This window comes from Microdochium trichocladiopsis (assembly GCF_020744255.1).
Source record: "Microdochium trichocladiopsis strain MPI-CAGE-CH-0230 chromosome Unknown B0I36scaffold_5, whole genome shotgun sequence".
Lineage (NCBI taxonomy): Eukaryota > Fungi > Ascomycota > Sordariomycetes > Xylariales > Microdochiaceae > Microdochium > Microdochium trichocladiopsis.
Window position 1 is genome coordinate 787494 of NW_025763548.1, and position 16899 is coordinate 804392.

The following is a 16899-nucleotide window of genomic DNA, read 5'->3' on the forward strand; positions in this document are numbered from 1 at the left end:
TTGGTTGGGTCTCTCTCTTTCACGCCCAAGCGTCGATAATGTTTCTGTCGTCGTGGGCTTTGCATGTATGGCATTGAAAACGGATATCAATGAACTCTTGGCGCCTAAAAACAACAACAAACATCTCCCACGGATCTGCAATTGCATCGAGTTCGCGTGACTATATCTGCTGGGCGGGAATGTAGGCAACACTAAAGTCGTGGCAACACTTCAGTGTGGTGGTGGTGGTGGTGAACAAATCTTGCTAGCTGAGAGATCCGTGACGGACGACCCCATCGCGGTCTATGAAAGCTCGATGTCACCGCTTCTCGCTCAACTACGGATCAGAAACCCAACCGGCATCTACAACATAGCTGGCCCCCGTGATGGCGCTCGAGTCATCCGCAGCCAGGAACAGCATTACCCTGGCCACTTCCTCGGGTATGATGTCTCTCTTTAGGGCCTGCGCAGCCATAACCTCCGCGCGGTACTCGGCGGTGAGAACCTCCTTAATCTGCCTCTCGGTTGCGATGGCGCCCGGCATGATGCTGTTGACACGGACATTGTCCTTCCCAAACTCCCTGCTGTGTGTCCGCGTCAGGCCCACGATGGCAGCCTTGCACAGCGTGTACACGGGCAGCCTCGTCGCCGGGATCCGCCAGGTGATGCTGCCCATGTTGATGATGCTGCCCTTCTTCTGGCGCTGCATGGCTGGCACGATGGCCTGGGTGAGGAAGAACTGGTGGCGCAGGTTGACACTCACGTCAAAGTCGAAGCTGGACGGGGTGACCTGCTCGGTAGGCACGCGCGCCTTCTCCCCAGCTGCGCCGGCGTTGTTGATGAGTACGTCGACCACGCCGCCGTGTCGGCTGAGCGTCTCGTCCGCGCACTCCTTGAGCCGCTTCAGGTCTGTCACATCGCAGTGCATGAAGACGGGCTGCGTCGCGCCCGGTATCTGAGCGATGCGGCTCTGCAGCTGGGAAGCCGAGCTCTCGCTAATGTCGAGGAAGACGACCTTGGACTGCTGGCGGCAGAACAGTTCCACTGCTGCCGCCCCGATGCCCTCGGCCCCGCCGGTGATGAGGACCACCTTGCCACGCAGACTGGGATAGGTAGCGTAGTTGTCCATTTTTGAACGTTGCGAGAGCCTCTCCAGTCTGTCTCTGTCGTATAATGATTCGTCTTGGTCCAAGCGGAGTCCTGGCTGGAAGAGGCCGTCGGTCCGCGCAGTCAATGTGATTCAACTAGCCGAGCAGAAGGCGAGGTGGCTTCCAAGCCTCAAACTTAATGGTGCATTTCCAAGGCTCAACTTCGTCCACGAGTTTGCCTGGCTCGGAGCGTGCGAGCGTGCGGAGGTGGTGCAGATCCTGCGGTCGACAGCCTCAACCCCTCACTTACACGTATTCGTCTGCTGGATGTGCAGCCGAACCCGGCCATCAGCAGCCAGGCAACAATTAATGGCTACGTAATGCAGCTGACACAGCTTGCATGGTGGCTCGGTGCTATAAAGAAGAGCTCGCCTGATTGAACTATTGTCAGGAGTTTACATGTTTTCGTCAGGTGGAAATGCTGTGCGTGTGCTACGTCGGCGAGGTCGGTGACGAGATTCCCAAGCTTAGGCCAACAATCTTCCTCATGTCTTGCTCGAGGACAGATTGACATCATGGAGGAGCAATTCAGCATAAGAAAGGCGCGATTCGATGTCTGCACGGCGTCTCAAATAACAGGAGAGTCTCTTCACTGTCATCATCAGGAAAGAGTATTCTGTCACGGGAGGGAGAATTGACAAGGATGTCTGCTGGATCCAACCAAGCCACAGGGAGCATGCGCTGACAACTCCTCCAAGAAATCCTGCATGTTTCGTTTCAAGAGGCACTCGGCTCTGACGTGCACAACTCCGGCCATAGAGAGAAGAGAGTCCTGCTCGAATCCTCGGAGCAGCAAGAACCTAGATTGGCAGCTGCAGAATACTCTTGCACAATCAGGGGCACCCCAGCCTTCTATCTCATGTCCTCTGATGCGACTCCACGTGGACGTGTCGCTCCTATGCCTGTACAGTGGGACGATTTGACCCTGAAGTCCACACGACCACCCACACTCTGCTGAAAACGCATCGGCGGCACAGGCTTGCTTGCGGACAAACTTGTCGAATCTGACAGCCGTCCAGATACTATGGTATGGAAAATCGCTGTGGAGAGGGTGCCTTGTGCCCCACCACGAGGTGTCTTTGCCAATGATGTGACTTGTGCGCGTCCAGCAGGACTTGTTTCTCTTTATGTTGCGCCCTTTCGAACCTATCAGAGTGTTCCAGGTGTGAGCCTGTTCCGGCAGCGACCCAAGCCAAGTTCCTGTGTCAGTTGTGAGCGCGGTCGCTCGGTCCTCCCGCCACCATTGGTCGTGGCCCTGATTGAGGCAAGTGCTCTCAGAGCCCGTGCCACGAGTAGGGTCACATTGTGGAGTGGAGCACAGTGATAACGACATGACTGCTGACACTTCGGATCGTGCCTCGCTCCCCCGGGAGACCCCGTCCAGTCCAACCGAGCAGACATGGCATAGGGGCAGTGGAGTAGCAAGTTGGCGCCATGTGCCATCCATGGGCACAGCCGTCTCCAGTCGGGTGGATAATCATCATGGTGCCTTCAGAATGCCGCACTGCACACCGGTCCAGTCGGACCCAGTAATTTATCCCTGCCTGAAGCAGCCGCGCGGTTCTGTCTGGTGTCCGTTGATTTTCGGTCCTCCGTTTCCATGCGGCGGCCGGGATGGAAGTCTTGCATGACGGCCGGGCAGGCAGGCAGATAACAATCTCACTTTGCTGCACAAGCTTCTGTGGAAGACTACAACCGACAGCTCGTGATTTGTGCAGAGCACGCCAGCATCTCGCTAGGTGCTCTGGTGGGCTGGTCCGGTCTTGCTCGCCCGTTGACAGCGGCATGGGGGTCCGAGGGCAACTTGTCAATGCTGGCAGGCTGTGCGGTTTCACAATCCCTGCCCTCGCCCACTCCTCCTTCGCGGACCTCTTCCAGACCTCTCCACCCTGGCTTCCGCACTACAAAGTCCCAAAAATCTGCCAAGGGCTCGCCTGGCGCACAGCGCAGTCTTTCCCATGGGCAATCATTACGGGAGATCGGGCGATTTTATGCCGTGCCGATCACGCCCCATTGCCCAGACTCGATGCACAAACGTTCCGGAAAGGCAGGGGTTCCAACATCGCCACAGTCGACGACGACGACGACGGACGACAGGGACACCTTAAGACACGGCATTATGGGTGCGACAGCCTGTATGTGGAATCTCGAGCCTGCCAGCATGCCGCCATCCGTATCGATGTGCCATCCGAGTAGCCAGCGCATTAGGCAGAAGGTGCCTGAGCTTGTGATTGTGCCGCCCACAGATGTGCATTGTTTCATCTGCAACCGAAGGACTGATTTCCCATAAGCCACGTCGAGCGGCTCTGCATAGGGCGAGCTGGTGGTAAGGCACTTCTGCAAGCTGATTCGCGCGGCCGAGTTGCCGCCAACCGGTTCAGGATAGACGCCCGCGTCGAGGGTGCGAGTTCTGCAAGGGTCTCGTCTGCTCCCCCTTGGTGGGTACCCAGTCGTGGGCCACGTCAAAGCAGCCCAAAAGTTTCATCTTTTGTCCTTGGCTCTAGTGGCAGTGTACCTGCAGCTGCCAACGTGGTCAGCGCGCGCCCTTGGCCATGTTTCTTGTTCCTCGTCTTGTGCTCGGCGCAGAGCCTCGTCAGGCCCGAGAGGCCCTCGCAGGGGTCTAGCGAGACCTTGACCGTGGACCACACCTGCTCGTAATCCCGGATGGGGGCATGGGCCGAGCTATCACAGCCAATCGACTTACACCAGGCCCCGGCCTCCGTAGTTGATGCGCCTCAGGGGTTTGGGAGCCCCAATGTCGGGTGCCCACGATGGCTTTGTTATATCACACCCGTCGTCCCAACGGTGCCTCTGACTGTCCAGTCTTCGAGTCTTACCACTCTCTTCGTTCTTTACCAGAGTCTGTCTGTCCAGCAGTCTGTCCTTCTTTTCTTGTGCCTTGCCAGTCAAGCATCCACAGTCTTTATCTCATTCTCAACGGCTTCGGTCCGATCACCTCTCTTTACACAACCGCCGCTCGGCTCCAGCTTCCAGTCCTTTCTGCAAGACAGATTTATCCATTTGAAACCTTATCCGACTCATCAGACTCGACAGACTCACAGTGTTCACGAACAATCTCGAATTTCGAACAAAAGCCACACTAGAAAGATTCAGGTGTACATATTTGCACTCACAAACACCAAGATGCGTTTCCAGCAGAACCTCGTTTCCCTGGCCGCAGCTGCTCTCTGGGCCAGTGTGGCGACTGCCATTCAGCCCCCCTCGGTCAACGGGCTCAACCTTGTCTGGTTTGATGCCTTCCGCGGCTCGGCTGGCTCTCCCCCCGATCTCAACACCTGGACCATTCTGGACGCTGTCCATGTCAACAATGAGGTTCAGGACTACACGACCGCCAACAGCAACCTGCAGATTAGCGGCGGCGAGTCTATTCAGTTTGTTCCTCGCAAAGACTCCAGCGGTGCTTGGACTTCAGGTCGTATTGAGACCAAGGAGTCTTGGACTCCGGCGCCCGGCAAGGTCATGAAGCTCGCCGCCAGCCTGCTCATGGGCACGAACCCTCGCGAGATGAAGCAGGGCATCTGGCCCGCCTTCTGGGCTCTGGGAGACGCCATGCGCCACGGCACTGAGTGGCCCCTGGCCGGCGAAATCGACATCTTTGAGCAGGTCAGCGGCCACGACCAGGGCTGGGGTACCGTGCACTGCGGTCACATGGGTGGCGGTCCCTGCAACGAACCCTCTGGTCTCCAAACAAGCACCGTCTTGCCTGCTGACGGTGTCTTCAATGAGTGGGCCGTCACCATTGACCTGACGAACCCTGACTGGCGGGCTCAGACCCTGACCTGGCAGTTGAACGGCAACACCTTCAAGAGCCTCTGTGGTGCCGATCTCGGTGACGAAGCTACCTGGGCGACCCTCGCACACAGCCCGCTGTACCTGACGCTCAACGTAGCCGTTGGTGGCAACTGGCCTGGTCCCCCCAACGAGGTGAGTTTGCGTTGCACCATCTATTAAGTTTTTTGAAAAGAATGACTGAAGGCTGACGCTATTTCACAGGCCACCCTCGACGGTTACGGCGCCATGATGGAGGTCCACTGGGTGGGCGTCTACTCTTCTTGAGTAGTTACGTGCGAGTCTCTGGATTAGCAATGGCTCTCAAGTTCGCTTCTTTTTACAAAGCAAGGTCAACTCCGCAGCAGGGGCCTTGCGCGTCTTCTTCGTTTCTGCATATATACCCCCTTTTGTCGTTATGACCAGATGTTGTAGATACCAAATTCGAGATCAACATACACGCAGCAAAATAGACATAGAGGATGTCGCAACAATACGAACATCTCTTTGCTGCCTCTGAAGTCCTTAGGGTTGTTGTTTGTGAACATGCACATGGCGATAGTCCAACCATCCCGAGTTTGAGCGCGCCCGAAACATTGACGACGTCCCAAGTGATGACGAGTGATTGGCGTAATCGTGCTGTACACAGGGAGGGTCAGTATTCCTTTGAGACTACGCGTGGCCCTTTTACCTGAAGTGAATTGGTCAACCCATGTGGGCATCAGTGGACACGGGCAGGTCGCGATGATCATGACGGGGCCTTGTCAAGTGCCGTGCAGGAGACGACTGGTGGTTGTTGGCTAGGAGCGTTGGAGACACAGCACTTGCCGCGAACCTTGGCACAACACCGCATCGTGAGCTCATTCCTGCGTGGCGACCAGCGCTGGCTTAGTCTAGCGTGATGGGCAACACGTTACGGAGGAGACACATCAATAACTCGTCAGGTCTTAATTTTATCCTAGGCTATACCAAGCTGCGCCAAGTGATTCTTATGACCACTTTGGCTGCTGGCTTACAAAGTAAGTTTATCGAACCTCACTATAGCAAGCCACAGCAAGACCTCGAGTTATATCTACCTTTATCGCCATGGCCAATATCTTCCAGTCTTCTTCAGTCTTCTTCAATCTCTCCATTGTTGCCACCAGCAAAGCAGGTCAACGAACTCAAAGCTCATGAAGAGGAGAGGTGGCATGGTACATGCAAGTGCTGACGCGATTTTTATCAGGCCGAAGGAGAAGTTGTAAACATCCCTTTACCTCAATTATTCACTTTGTTGATTGTTCTTGAGAGGGCTAGGTCTGACGAGCTGATACAGCCCGCGTGTCCTGTGGAAGTTGAATTTAACTGATTCCATTGGATGGACTCGAAACGAACCATGCTGAGCAGTTGAGCTTTGAGGTAATGTAGATGTGTTGTTATTTGCCTGATGACAAGGATGTCTCGGAATAGACAGAAAACATCAGCAAATCCATACCAAGTATCGTGCACTTGGAGAAGATCTCGAGAAGCTACGAGTTGTGAGCAAGCAACAATCGAATTGGTTGCTGGACATTAGCGCAGTGAACTTTAATGCTTGGCGACGCTACAATGTGCAGTTTGCTCATTTCGCACGGCTGATGGATCAAATTATGCATGGATGCTGTGCACAACGTGAGCCCCAACCACCCATGCACACTGTGTGGGCTGCACGCACTTTAGACATGCCATGTGATTTCGCGTCGAGACGCCCCTTTGAGCTGTCACTTCGCGGACTGGAGGCGCGTAACCAGCAAGTAGTGGCGCCCTTTGAGCACCAGCCAATTCCACGACACAACCACCCATTCTCAGCCCAGGGAGTCCACACATCGCAGGTTATAAGGATTGTGAACTGGACCGGGAATAGCTACTTCGTCAAAGCACACTCGATGGTTCGCCACGAGGCCTCCTTGGCGGCCCCGGCCGAGGACGTCGACATGAGTGACCACGAGCAGTCCACGAGTGATGAGGCTGAAGACGAGTGGCAGTGGATCACAGCTGCGGCGCCAACGCCGTCGCGGCCGGAGTCAGCGCGCAAGCGAAAGCGGGACGATGATGGCAAGAGAATCGTTGGTGCTAGTCGTGGCGACGCAGAGTATCACATCGGCGACTGTGTTCTGCTGAGAGCCGAGGGACAGGCAGACTCTTGGGTGGCCATCATCTCCGACTTTGTCGAGAGAGATGAAGACGGAGACCAGGCTGCTAACTTCTTGTGGTTCGCCAACGAGAAGGAAATTCGGAACAAGAACAGGAAACGGACAGACTTCTTACCGGTAAGTCCAATGCGTTTGGGCAGCTTGGCTTCACGGATAGACTAATTGACCGCAATGTAGAACGAAGTATACATCACCCCGGACCATGATATAAACTCCCTCTCGTCCATACAGGGCAAGGCAATCATAATGTCCCAACAGGAGTTCACAAAGGCATACCCTACCGGCAAGGTCCCGAAGACATCACCTGGTTATGGCAGGACATTTGTGTGCCGCCGAGGATGCAATCTCAGGACGACAACGTATACCAATGAGCTGCTCTGGGAAGAAATCTACAGCGGGCGGGAGGAGGACATTGTTCAGCTATTAGAGATCATCGAAAAAGGCACCCAATCAACAAGGAAGCGGCGCAAGACGGCAGAGGCAAAGTCGGAGGCATACGAGGCTCCTCCGCCGGGCGGCGTGGAGGATGACGACGAGATTATAGCCACTGGGCGAGCACCAACCACACCGAGAAAGAGGCAAAAGACGTCTACTGTTGTCACCCCTTCTCAACGCAAGTAAGTGTGGAACACACACCATATTATCCGGTCTAGTCTAACGCCAGGGAACAGAATCATTGTCAAGAAAGCTCTCGAGTTTACTCCTCTTGCCACACGCACCCTATCCCCCAGCCACCACCAAGCATCTCCCTTCCAGATCGCCAGGGCGCAGCTGCACGTGGCATCTGTGCCCACAAGCTTACCTTGTCGCGAATCGGAATTCTCGGTGGTGTATTCACACCTTGAGGCCGCCATTACAGATGGCTCGGGAGCATGCATCTACATATCCGGTACGCCCGGCACCGGCAAAACCGCCACAGTCCGAGAAGTGGTGTCACGGCTAGACGAGGCTGTACAGGCCGAGGAGCTCGACGACTTTATTTTCGTCGAGATCAACGGCATGAAAATCACAGATCCACATCAATCATACTCGCTGCTCTGGGAGGCATTGCGTGGTCAGCGTGTCAGTCCCAGCCAGGCTTTGGATCTGCTTGAGCGGGAGTTCAACCACCCAAGCCCGCGAAGAGTGCCTTGTGTCGTGCTCATGGACGAGCTGGACCAGCTCGTGACGAAGAATCAGAGCGTCATGTACAACTTCTTCAACTGGCCAGGTCTTCGCCACTCGCGTCTCATTGTGCTCGCAGTGGCCAACACAATGGACTTGCCTGAGAGAACACTTAGCAACAAGATCAGCAGTCGTCTCGGCCTGACGCGAATAACATTTCCGGGCTACAACCACGAGCAGCTGATGAAGATTATCCAGTCCCGGCTCGAGGGTGTCCCAGGCAACATAGTCGAGTCCGATGCGGTCCAGTTCGCGAGCCGTAAAGTTGCGGCTGTGAGCGGAGATGCACGACGAGCCCTCGATATCTGCCGACGGGCAGTGGAGCTCGCAGAGGCGGAGAACAAAGACAGCACTTCTTCGACGTCTGGTCCATCCACACCAAGCAAAAGAGCGAAGGCAGCAGCAGAAGCGGCGGATGCCGCGGCAGCTCCCAAAGCCAAAGTACCGAGCTCGTCCAAAGGTCGTGTCACCATCGCCACCGTCAAACGCGCGATCAACGAGGCGACGTCGAGCCCGCTCCAGCAATATCTCCGCGCCTTGCCTTTTGCCTCGAAGCTCGTACTTGCAGCTCTGCTGGTGCGCAACGAGAGGAGTGGTCTGCCAGACAGCACCTTTGGCGACGTGATCGAGGAGATGAATCGTGCGCTCGTAATCGACGCGGGCTCGCGGCGAGTCGGCCTACTCAAGAGCCGCAAGCTTGGACATTCCACCAGCAATGCTACTAGTTCTACCAGCACGATCGCGGCCGTGCGAAAGCAGGACTTCAAATCAGTCCGGCTTGCAGGGATTGGCAGTGCCGCTGTCGATCTCACAGGTGCGGGTATCATTTTCCTTGAAGCGCAGCGCGCGGAGCGGCCCAGCAAGATCCGGCTTGCGGTGGGGGACGAGGAGGTGAAATTGGCATTCCGGGATGATCCAGAGATCAAGGCGCTCGGTATCGCCTTCTAGGGACGCAGATTTACACAAGATGGGGGAATCGACCGCCATGAGAATAGTGACCACTATCCAGGCCATGTTCCAGTCGCAGCTTGAGTGCTATGGCGTCTCCTGTTTCTCGTCAGTCATAGGGTGCTACTTTGTCCATGGAGACCAATAATTAATCATGCACATAAGCCCTGTCCGTGGGAAGCAGCCATGATATGCTTAAATAGGCATGCCAAATGTGCATTATCTAAGGGTATCCATCTCCACGTCACCAAGGAACTTATTCTTTCGACAAAATATGTACATTTTTCGTCCTGGCCATCCCATCGGTTGACGCCCTTAGTACTTGCGCCTGCCCAGAGTCGGCTTCCACTCAAGTGGGTGGGTCTCGGGGGTGGCTTTCTCGTCAGGCTTCCAGATCTTGATGGTCTTGTCAGCCTCGCCGACAATCAGGCGCAAGCCCGTGCGATCAAAGGTTGAGCTCATGATGCCAGCCTCGGCATCGAGTGAGCCGGGCTGCGCAATTGAATCGAGCGCCTGGAAGCGGTGGCCAGTTTTCCAATCCCAGAAGCTCATGGACCCATTATCACCGCCCGAGAAGAGAACGTCCTCGTTGGCAGCGAGTGAGTTGATGATGGCGTTATGACCCTCAAAATTGCCCATGAACGCGCCCTCGGGACACTTCCACTGCTTGATGCTGCCCGTGCTGCCGGTGGCAAAGGTGAATTCTGTAGGGTGCAGCGCGAGCGCGCGGACACCCTTTTTGTGGTGTGTGAGGACAGACATGGTCTTGCCTGCTGCCAGATCCCACAGCCGCACCGTCGAGTCCAGCGAAGCCGTGATGACCTGTGGGTCGGCTTCTTGGCACTTTACATCGGCGACCGTCTGCGTGTGGCCGGAGAGAACATGGATGTTGCTGCGTGTACGCATGTCCCAAACGCGAGCGACGCCGTCTCTGCCGCCTGTAACCAGAACATCTAGTGTTGGGTGCAAGGATAGCGTATAAACACCGCTGAGATGGCCGTGGTAGTGCCGGATAACTTTATTCGTTTCCAGGTCCCAGCATTTCACCATTTTGTCCTCGCCACAGGAGAAGAGATATGGATGCCTTGGGGAGATTGCCAATCCGCGAACCGTCGAGATGTGGCCAGTCAAAGTCAGCCGTAGGTTTCCCGTGGCCAGGTCCCAGATCTTGATGGTCCGATCGCCTGCACCACTGGCGAACCATTGATTCTCGGGCTCAACCGCCAGGGCCCGGACCCAACCCAGGTGACCTGAAATAACCCTCATGAGCTTCCACGGTGGGTGCCAGTCCGGCTTGACGTGGTGCGCCGCCTGTGCGCGTGCTGTTGAGAGTGCCTGTGAGGTGCCACTGCTGCCGCTTATGCCTGGTGTGGATGGGGGTGGTTGTCGCGTCGAGCGCACCAGAGCATTCGATGGCGACGGTATTGAGCCATTTGGTGCCGATCTGCTGGGGATGCCCTCGATGAGCTTTTGTGTCTTGCGATCTTCCGGGGCAGCACCACTTCCACCCGCGGTCACGGCGCTCTTCCTGGGGCCTTTGCCCTTGGCGCCGGCAGCATTTGCCTGTTTCTGGGCGAGCGGCGTGGGCAGCTCCCTCAAATCGCTGTACTCCGCATGTAGCCGTAAGGCAATGGCCTCTTTCTCGAGTTGCGCCTCGGCGGGATCGAGGATACGTAACCGTTTGCGAGTCGACTCGGCGGGCTGGCTTCCGAACAGGGCTTTAGAGCGCTTGGCATTTTGCAGTGCAAGTGCGCCCAGATCTGTCGAGGCGACCTCCATGGTTGAGGATACGTGTTTGGCAAGCTGACCGCGAGATGTCGACTGTCCTGCGAGCTAGGCAGAACCTTCCTGCGTGGCAGAGGCGAGGTTGGTCGCGTGCTGCAACGTGCTGCAAGTGCAGATGGTTCCGAAGAGAAAGGCGTCTGTCTTTATCGCGAGGTGGGATTACTAGGCTTTGGTTGTAGTCTGATGTTTGAAGCTGGAGCTTCGACGTTGTGGAGGACAATGGCTGTGGGATTCTCGGGCGACGATGGAGGTCGAATCCAAGGGCTGTTGGAGCGTCTCGATGCGCGTCCAAAAAATGGCCCGGGAGGTTGAGCGCCAGGCGCTTAAGTGCAAGTTCGGGCTAAGTGAATGGTACAGGCTCGTGGGCAGGTTCGGCTGGAGCCTTCCCAAGTCTGGAGCCTTCCCAGGGCGATGTGGGGCCAGTCGAGGTTACTTACACGCAGTGGCACTGTTGCCTCGTCACAGCTTAACGACGACGACAGAACCACCAAGAAGCCTGATACGAAGCCGGTCTTTGGGAGCTTCCTTCTTTGCCCATACCCAGATCCAGAGTCAGGTATCGACCAGCATAAGTATTCGTCATGGCCTCGGACCAGTCACGATTCGCGATCCACGCGGCTGCAAGGGAAGGCCGAGGTGAGTGCTCACATGGCTTGTTCGAAATCGCCTTAATTGCTGACCTGGAAATAGTTAGCACTGTCGAATCTCTGCTCAACGTGTGTAAATAATCATGGCTCCAGGCTCCACGGTACACCCCAGCTCATATAGTGATTCCCAGTCTGACCTTTCGCATTACCCAGGCCGATCCGAAGCTCGGAAAACTAAAGGACGACGATGGGAGGCTGCCCATACACTGGGCCGCCTCGTCGAACCAGCATGCCATCGCCCTCATGCTCGCCAACCAGAAAGGCTTCGACCCGGATGCCGAAGTGAGTCCTCATCCATCTTGAGAAAAGGGTGTGTCCCGCAGTATTCACCACCTTACATTTCATAGGACGACAGTGGCTGGACTCCATTGATGATCGCGGCCAGTGTAAAAGACTCCGAGGCCATCGTAGACTTGCTGCTTCAAAAAGGCGCCGACATAAATCAAACAAGTATGCACCATCGCCTCGGCCTCTTCAACCACCTGGACGTCGTTCCAAACTGACCATTCATTCCTCTGTAGACAACAGTGGTCAGGTTAGTCAGTGACCGATCAGTGTTCAGCCAGGGTTGCCCCCGATCCTGCCACAGGTACGCTAACACGATATGACTACAAAACCCCCGGAACAGAGTGTGATGCACTTCGTCTCATCCAAGAACAACCTCGAGCTCGCCCGCAAGCTGCTCGACCAGAAGCCGCCAGCGTCCGTCCGCATCCGCGACATGCGGGGCCAGTATCCCCTTCACCGTGCTGCGGCGGTCGGTTCTGCACCGCTGGTCCAGCTACTCGTCAAGCACAAAAGTCCGCTCAATGCGACCGATTCGGCGGGCTATACCGCCCTGCACCATGCCGTTGCCGAGGGACATGGTGAGTTAATCTAACCCCACACTGTCAATCTGACAATATTTCACAGTTGTACATTCTAGTACGGTGAAGTCTAGAGGTCGCCAGTGACTAACTGATTCGCCCCTTGCTGGACAGGTGACACCGCAGTAGCGCTGATCAAAGCCGGCGCCGAGCTGGATAAGCGGGACATGGACGGGCAACTAGCACTCGACTTGGCTCCCGACAAGGCGGTATGTGACCTAGCACCTCTTCGTTGAACATGAAGACGAGCGCCGAACATGCTGTGTTTTGTCTCTTTGGGGCCGTAGCTTTGCCACTTCGCTTGATCGTCCCCCTTGATACTAACAATACCTGCGCAGGTTCGCAAGTATATAGAGCGCGAATGCGAGAACGAAGGCATCGACCTGTAGGGGTATAACATGACCATAGCAATATCAAAAACAGAGTCTTCTGTAGTCATTGCCATTCAGCACTTGTATGCAATTCACAGGGCCAAGTAGCAACGATGAATACGCTACAGCTTTGGTCTGTTTGTCTCCATTTAACGACACAATGTGGCCTATCTGATGTGACTGGGTAGAAGGTTTACAGAGCCCCGGGAGATCGATCCTCGTCGAGGCTGCTGCTTGAATTCATTTAATCGTACGCTCAACCAAATCTCTATACATCGCTTTGACGTCCTGCACGTCTGCTTTGAGCTCCTCAACGAGCTCGCTCTTCTCTCCAAGCATCTCGAGCGTGGTCTGATACCTCTCATTAATCTCCGCGACTTCTTTCTCGAGAGTCTCCGTCTTTTGCCTCGCGGCCTTGCCCAATTCGGCCTCTTTCATGAGCGCCACGATCTCATTGCGCGCCTCGTCCCGCTGGCCTGATATCCTCGCGAGCTCTTCCTTGGCGGCAACCTTCTCACTCTCCAGCCGCCGGACTGCGGCACTAAGTTTCTCTACGAGCTGGACAGATGGCCCCGCACCAATTGTTGACACTGATACCATGTCGTGCAGTACGTTCTGGGGCGACAGTGGCGTCTCGACGTTGTCAAACATCTCATCTCTATCTTCCGGGTGTGACGGCAAGGATGGCACGGGCTCGAGGCCACCAAACAACGATGGCGAGTGCGCTGAGTGTCCTGAATGTGACGAGAAAACCGACGGCCGGCTCATCGCGAGCGCCGAAGGTCGCCTTGCAGGGGATTGCCTCTCACCAGCTAGACTAGGGGGCTCTCCATTGCTCGAGGGTGCAGAGGTTTTCCGCAGTTTCGTTGGAAAGTTTTGGAGTCCCAAGAAGTCGCTGCTGAAGGTCCGCTGTGGAGCCGACAAAAGCGGTGATTCAGGCCGGCTTCCGCCGTTGCGAACGGATGCAGATGCCACCATCGCCTCATCGAGCCAACCTCTCCGGTCGCTGCTCTCCGCTCTCTCGCTCCTCTCGGCCTTCCAGGATCGCTTTTGCTTCTCCAAATCGGCCTTGCTCTCCGCCAAGGCGGCCTCGGCTGCCTCTGCCCGCGCCCGAAGCGCTTCGAGCTGAGATTGGTGTGATGATAGGTCCTGCTTCACCTGCGGCAATTGTGTCTTGGCTTCTTCGAGCTCTTCTTCTTGTATCTTGGCACGTGCAGCCTGTGATCGGTCCAGTTAGTAATCCGAAAATGTCGACGTCATGTTGAACACAGTCTCGAAGTTTTGCACTCACCGCTTCGCGAGCCTTTTTCCGCATGTCAGACTCTCTACGCAAAGCTTCGTCCCTCTCCTTCTCCAGGCTTGCGACTCTAGCTGCCAAAGAAGCCTCCATTCCTTGCCAGTTCTCGCTCGCGATCGAGTATTGCGTCTGGAGTGTCTCAATCTGCCGCAATAGCTTTGCCTGAGCATCTCCTACGGCACCAGAGGATGCTTCCTCTGCCCGAGCTCGCAGTGCTTCCAGCTTGCTCTCGAGAATCTGCACCTCACCCTTGAGCTCGAGCTCGACCGCCCTCGACCTTTCCGCAGCGCGGTCTGCCTTCTCTCGTAGTTCAGATGCTTGTGCCTTCGCTCTGTCCGCCACTAGTCCTTTCTCCACCTCGAGAGCAGCTACAGCATCCTCCAGCTCACGGATTCTCTTCTCCTTGCTCTCAACAAGCTGATCGTTTGCCTTAGCGGCCATAGTCTTGTACCGCTCGGTTTCCTCTTGTATCCTCGCCTTCAGATCCGTAATCGTCGTGCTCTTCGTGGCTACCTCGGACTTGAGTCTGTCCACGTCTCTTTTGAGCTGAGCGACAAGCTTATGAGCATCCTCATTGGACTTCCCCGAATCCTCGGCATCCTTGAGGCGCCGTTTGGCCGAGCTCCACTCGCTTTCGGCTTTCTGCCTCGCGACTTTCTGTGAGCTGAGGTCCTTCTCGTTGGCTGCTAGTTGCGCACGCAGCTTCTTGATCATGGCTCGCAGCTTTTGTTCTGTGCTCGATAATTTCTGGCCCTCCTCCATCAACAGAGCGACTTGTTGGTCCTTGTCAGCGAGCTTCTTCTCTAAACTACCAGCCGGTGCATCAGCCGAGGTTGCCTTGGCACTGTCCAAGGCTTCGCGTGCAAGATATTGCAGTTTGGACTGCAAGGCGTCTACCCGTTCCGTATGGCCCAGTATCTCCTCCTGGTGTTGCGCGCGTAGCTCCTCCAACGCCTTTTCGAGCTCTTCCACTCGCGTCTCGTATAGTTTTGTGGCTGCACCGCCCGCATCAGAACTCACGGACGGTGTTCGTGCAAGTGGTTTACCTGCCAGGCCGGGTATCATCATGGTCGCCTCTGGCTTGTACTGGGTCTCAGCGGGTGACGCTGACCTTTGCTGAGCTCCCGTTGACCCCCGCTCTTGTGTTGCTGGCGAAGCGGTGGCGCTCCTGTCCACAACAGGAGTATCCAGAGGCACTGTCGCTTTGGCGCTCGCATCATCATCGGCAGAGAGGCTTATTCGTGGTGTATCTGTACTGAGCCGGGCAGGGCTGTCGGTCGATGGCCGTGCGGACTGGTCCAGACTGGGTCGTGGGCTGGGATTCGAAGACGCAACCTCAGTGCTACTTCGAGGCGCAGTGCTCTGAGAGCTGCCCTTGGCAGCCATGGCGCGGGCCAGGCGCTCTTGAAGGCGGTCATTTGTTGACCTCGATGGAGTACTGGATCTGGGTGGCGGCGTAGTTGTAGTCGTTGTCGTTGTTGCCGAAGATGTGGCAGTAGCACTGGCTATGGCTGGTTTCGAGGCAGGCGTTGATTTCGGATCATCCTCGGCCAAGATTGTATCGAGGCGCGCTTCGACGCCAGCAACTGCTTGGGACAGAAACGAGCCCCATCTTGCCGCCATGCTGTCGAAGTGGTGAGCGCGGAGCGCGGGAGTCGCTAATCTTTATGGTCGTTGCTCGGTCGGTCCTTGCGGCGGGTGCCCGGTTGTGTGCAGACTATTCAGGCCGACGGAGGGCAAGCTCACCCTCAAAGTCTGCACATCCCAGAGGTGTACGCCCCGGCTTTGATCTCTCTCGCGCGAAAGCCCAGTGATCGGAGAGGAAGCCCAAGGGGACACCCGCAAGCGCTTCGTGAATTCTAGGGAGCTTGGAGGCTGTGCTCGTCGAGAGCTCCTGCGTTCGGTCTCGCGGGGTCGCAGTGAGAACGTGTTTGTCTGCGTAAAGCTGGCTCGGTTGAAGGGGAGTTGAGGCTGCTAGTAGCAGGAAATAAACGATGGTGTCTTTTTCGCTGAGGGGCAGGGGTCCTGATATGTTGCGTGAGACAGTCGAGGGAGTGTTTTGAGTGGAACGGCGCACAGCGAGAATCAGCCAGCAATGCCTTGCGATGTCCTCGAACGGGCACTCAGTGATGCTGGGCCTCGCAAGCCAGATTGGCGTGGGACAAAGGAGCGGCAGGCCTTTGGGTCGAGTTGATGGTGTTGTTGGCAGGTGAGTGAATGAATGCCTGGGCGCACTGCCTCGCTGGAGCGCGCCAAGCACGACGCAATACGACGACGGATGGGGCGCTTGCGAGAAGCAAGGGTGCCGCCCCAAGATTACTGCGGTGCAGCCCTTTTCGACTCAGCTCCAGCCAAACAATGACGAGACCATACTCTGATCGAGCGACGTCGCCTGCGAGGGTATGACAAGAGCTGACAGGGGCCTGGATGGCGTTGTAACTCAGCCAGTCTGAGCCTGTGGCAGCAATTGTTCAATGTTTGGGGAAGCTGTCAAGCCCCGATCGAGCTCCCTCTCCGTCTAGACCGGATCCGGCCCCGCATTCGTCACGCCAGCCAGGCAGGCACCCGGACCTGGCAGGCGCAACGCAAAACATGCTGGACAGCACTGTCCCACAGGCGGCGTCATTGGACAATCAGATGGGAGTCGTCCGGACGTCCCATGCTATTATTACTCCTTCGTAGCCACTTCCAATTGCCTCCGCATTCCGGGCGCAACGGTCGTGCCAGGGGTCAT

At 56.3% G+C, this 16899-nt stretch overlaps 7 protein-coding genes across 7 annotated transcripts; 4 read left to right on the plus strand and 3 right to left on the minus strand.

Annotated features, from left to right (window-relative positions):
- Positions 1–48: 48 nt before the first annotated feature.
- On the minus strand, positions 49–1322 carry B0I36DRAFT_322469 (3-oxoacyl-reductase). The gene has a single exon (XM_046153853.1). It carries the CDS (start codon positions 1106–1108, stop codon positions 317–319), a length of 792 nt encoding a protein of 263 aa, XP_046012475.1. The 5' UTR covers positions 1109–1322; the 3' UTR covers positions 49–316.
- Positions 1323–2151: 829 nt separating this feature from the next.
- Positions 2152–3954, plus strand: B0I36DRAFT_431057 (uncharacterized protein; the record flags this gene model as incomplete). The annotated part of the gene is made up of 3 exons (XM_046162569.1): positions 2152–2419; positions 2804–3262; positions 3442–3954. 3 exons carry the CDS (start codon positions 2152–2154, stop codon positions 3783–3785), a joined length of 1071 nt encoding a protein of 356 aa, XP_046012476.1. The 3' UTR covers positions 3786–3954.
- Positions 3955–5501, plus strand: B0I36DRAFT_322472 (glycoside hydrolase family 16 protein). The gene is made up of 2 exons (XM_046153854.1): positions 3955–5072; positions 5142–5501. Exons 1-2 carry the CDS (start codon positions 4272–4274, stop codon positions 5202–5204), a joined length of 864 nt encoding a protein of 287 aa, XP_046012477.1. The 5' UTR covers positions 3955–4271; the 3' UTR covers positions 5205–5501.
- A 1169-nt stretch (positions 5502–6670) lies between these two features.
- Positions 6671–9378, plus strand: B0I36DRAFT_322473 (P-loop containing nucleoside triphosphate hydrolase protein). The gene is made up of 3 exons (XM_046153855.1): positions 6671–7204; positions 7265–7704; positions 7759–9378. The coding sequence occupies exons 1-3, from the start codon at positions 6821–6823 to the stop codon at positions 9197–9199; spliced, it is 2265 nt and encodes a 754-aa protein (XP_046012478.1). The 5' UTR covers positions 6671–6820; the 3' UTR covers positions 9200–9378.
- B0I36DRAFT_322474 (Pre-mRNA-splicing factor prp46) lies at positions 9379–11262 on the minus strand. Its single transcript, XM_046153856.1, has one exon. The coding sequence runs from the start codon at positions 10976–10978 to the stop codon at positions 9515–9517; it is 1464 nt and encodes a 487-aa protein (XP_046012479.1). The 5' UTR covers positions 10979–11262; the 3' UTR covers positions 9379–9514.
- A 522-nt stretch (positions 11263–11784) lies between these two features.
- Positions 11785–13000, plus strand: B0I36DRAFT_322479 (ankyrin repeat-containing domain protein). The gene is made up of 5 exons (XM_046153857.1): positions 11785–11913; positions 11979–12081; positions 12153–12497; positions 12612–12706; positions 12836–13000. Exons 3-5 carry the CDS (start codon positions 12236–12238, stop codon positions 12884–12886), a joined length of 408 nt encoding a protein of 135 aa, XP_046012480.1. The 5' UTR covers positions 11785–11913; positions 11979–12081; positions 12153–12235; the 3' UTR covers positions 12887–13000.
- On the minus strand, positions 13001–15788 carry B0I36DRAFT_422201 (TATA element modulatory factor 1 TATA binding-domain-containing protein; the record flags this gene model as incomplete). Its single annotated transcript, XM_046162203.1, has 3 exons — positions 13001–14086; positions 14160–15143; positions 15186–15788. 3 exons carry the CDS (start codon positions 15786–15788, stop codon positions 13109–13111), a joined length of 2565 nt encoding a protein of 854 aa, XP_046012481.1. The 3' UTR covers positions 13001–13108.
- Positions 15789–16899: the final 1111 nt, after the last annotated feature.

What these genes read in the sequence shown, in the direction of transcription:
- B0I36DRAFT_322469 (XM_046153853.1), bottom strand. Translation starts at nt 1,108, where the DNA reads ATGGACAACTACGCTACCTATCCCAGTCTGCGTGGCAAGGTGGTCCTC.
- B0I36DRAFT_322472 (XM_046153854.1), top strand. Translation starts at nt 4,272, where the DNA reads ATGCGTTTCCAGCAGAACCTCGTTTCCCTGGCCGCAGCTGCTCTCTGG. An exon ending in GGCCTGGTCCCCCCAACGAG is followed by an intron (nt 5,073 to 5,141) that starts GTGAGTTTGCGT and finishes GCTATTTCACAG; the next exon opens with GCCACCCTCGACGGTTACGG.
- B0I36DRAFT_322473 (XM_046153855.1), top strand. Translation starts at nt 6,821, where the DNA reads ATGGTTCGCCACGAGGCCTCCTTGGCGGCCCCGGCCGAGGACGTCGAC. An exon ending in AACGGACAGACTTCTTACCG is followed by an intron (nt 7,205 to 7,264) that starts GTAAGTCCAATG and finishes ACCGCAATGTAG; the next exon opens with AACGAAGTATACATCACCCC. An exon ending in GTCACCCCTTCTCAACGCAA is followed by an intron (nt 7,705 to 7,758) that starts GTAAGTGTGGAA and finishes GCCAGGGAACAG; the next exon opens with AATCATTGTCAAGAAAGCTC.
- B0I36DRAFT_322474 (XM_046153856.1), bottom strand. Translation starts at nt 10,978, where the DNA reads ATGGAGGTCGCCTCGACAGATCTGGGCGCACTTGCACTGCAAAATGCC.
- B0I36DRAFT_322479 (XM_046153857.1), top strand. Translation starts at nt 12,236, where the DNA reads ATGACTACAAAACCCCCGGAACAGAGTGTGATGCACTTCGTCTCATCC. An exon ending in TGCCGTTGCCGAGGGACATG is followed by an intron (nt 12,498 to 12,611) that starts GTGAGTTAATCT and finishes CTTGCTGGACAG; the next exon opens with GTGACACCGCAGTAGCGCTG. An exon ending in ACTTGGCTCCCGACAAGGCG is followed by an intron (nt 12,707 to 12,835) that starts GTATGTGACCTA and finishes ATACCTGCGCAG; the next exon opens with GTTCGCAAGTATATAGAGCG.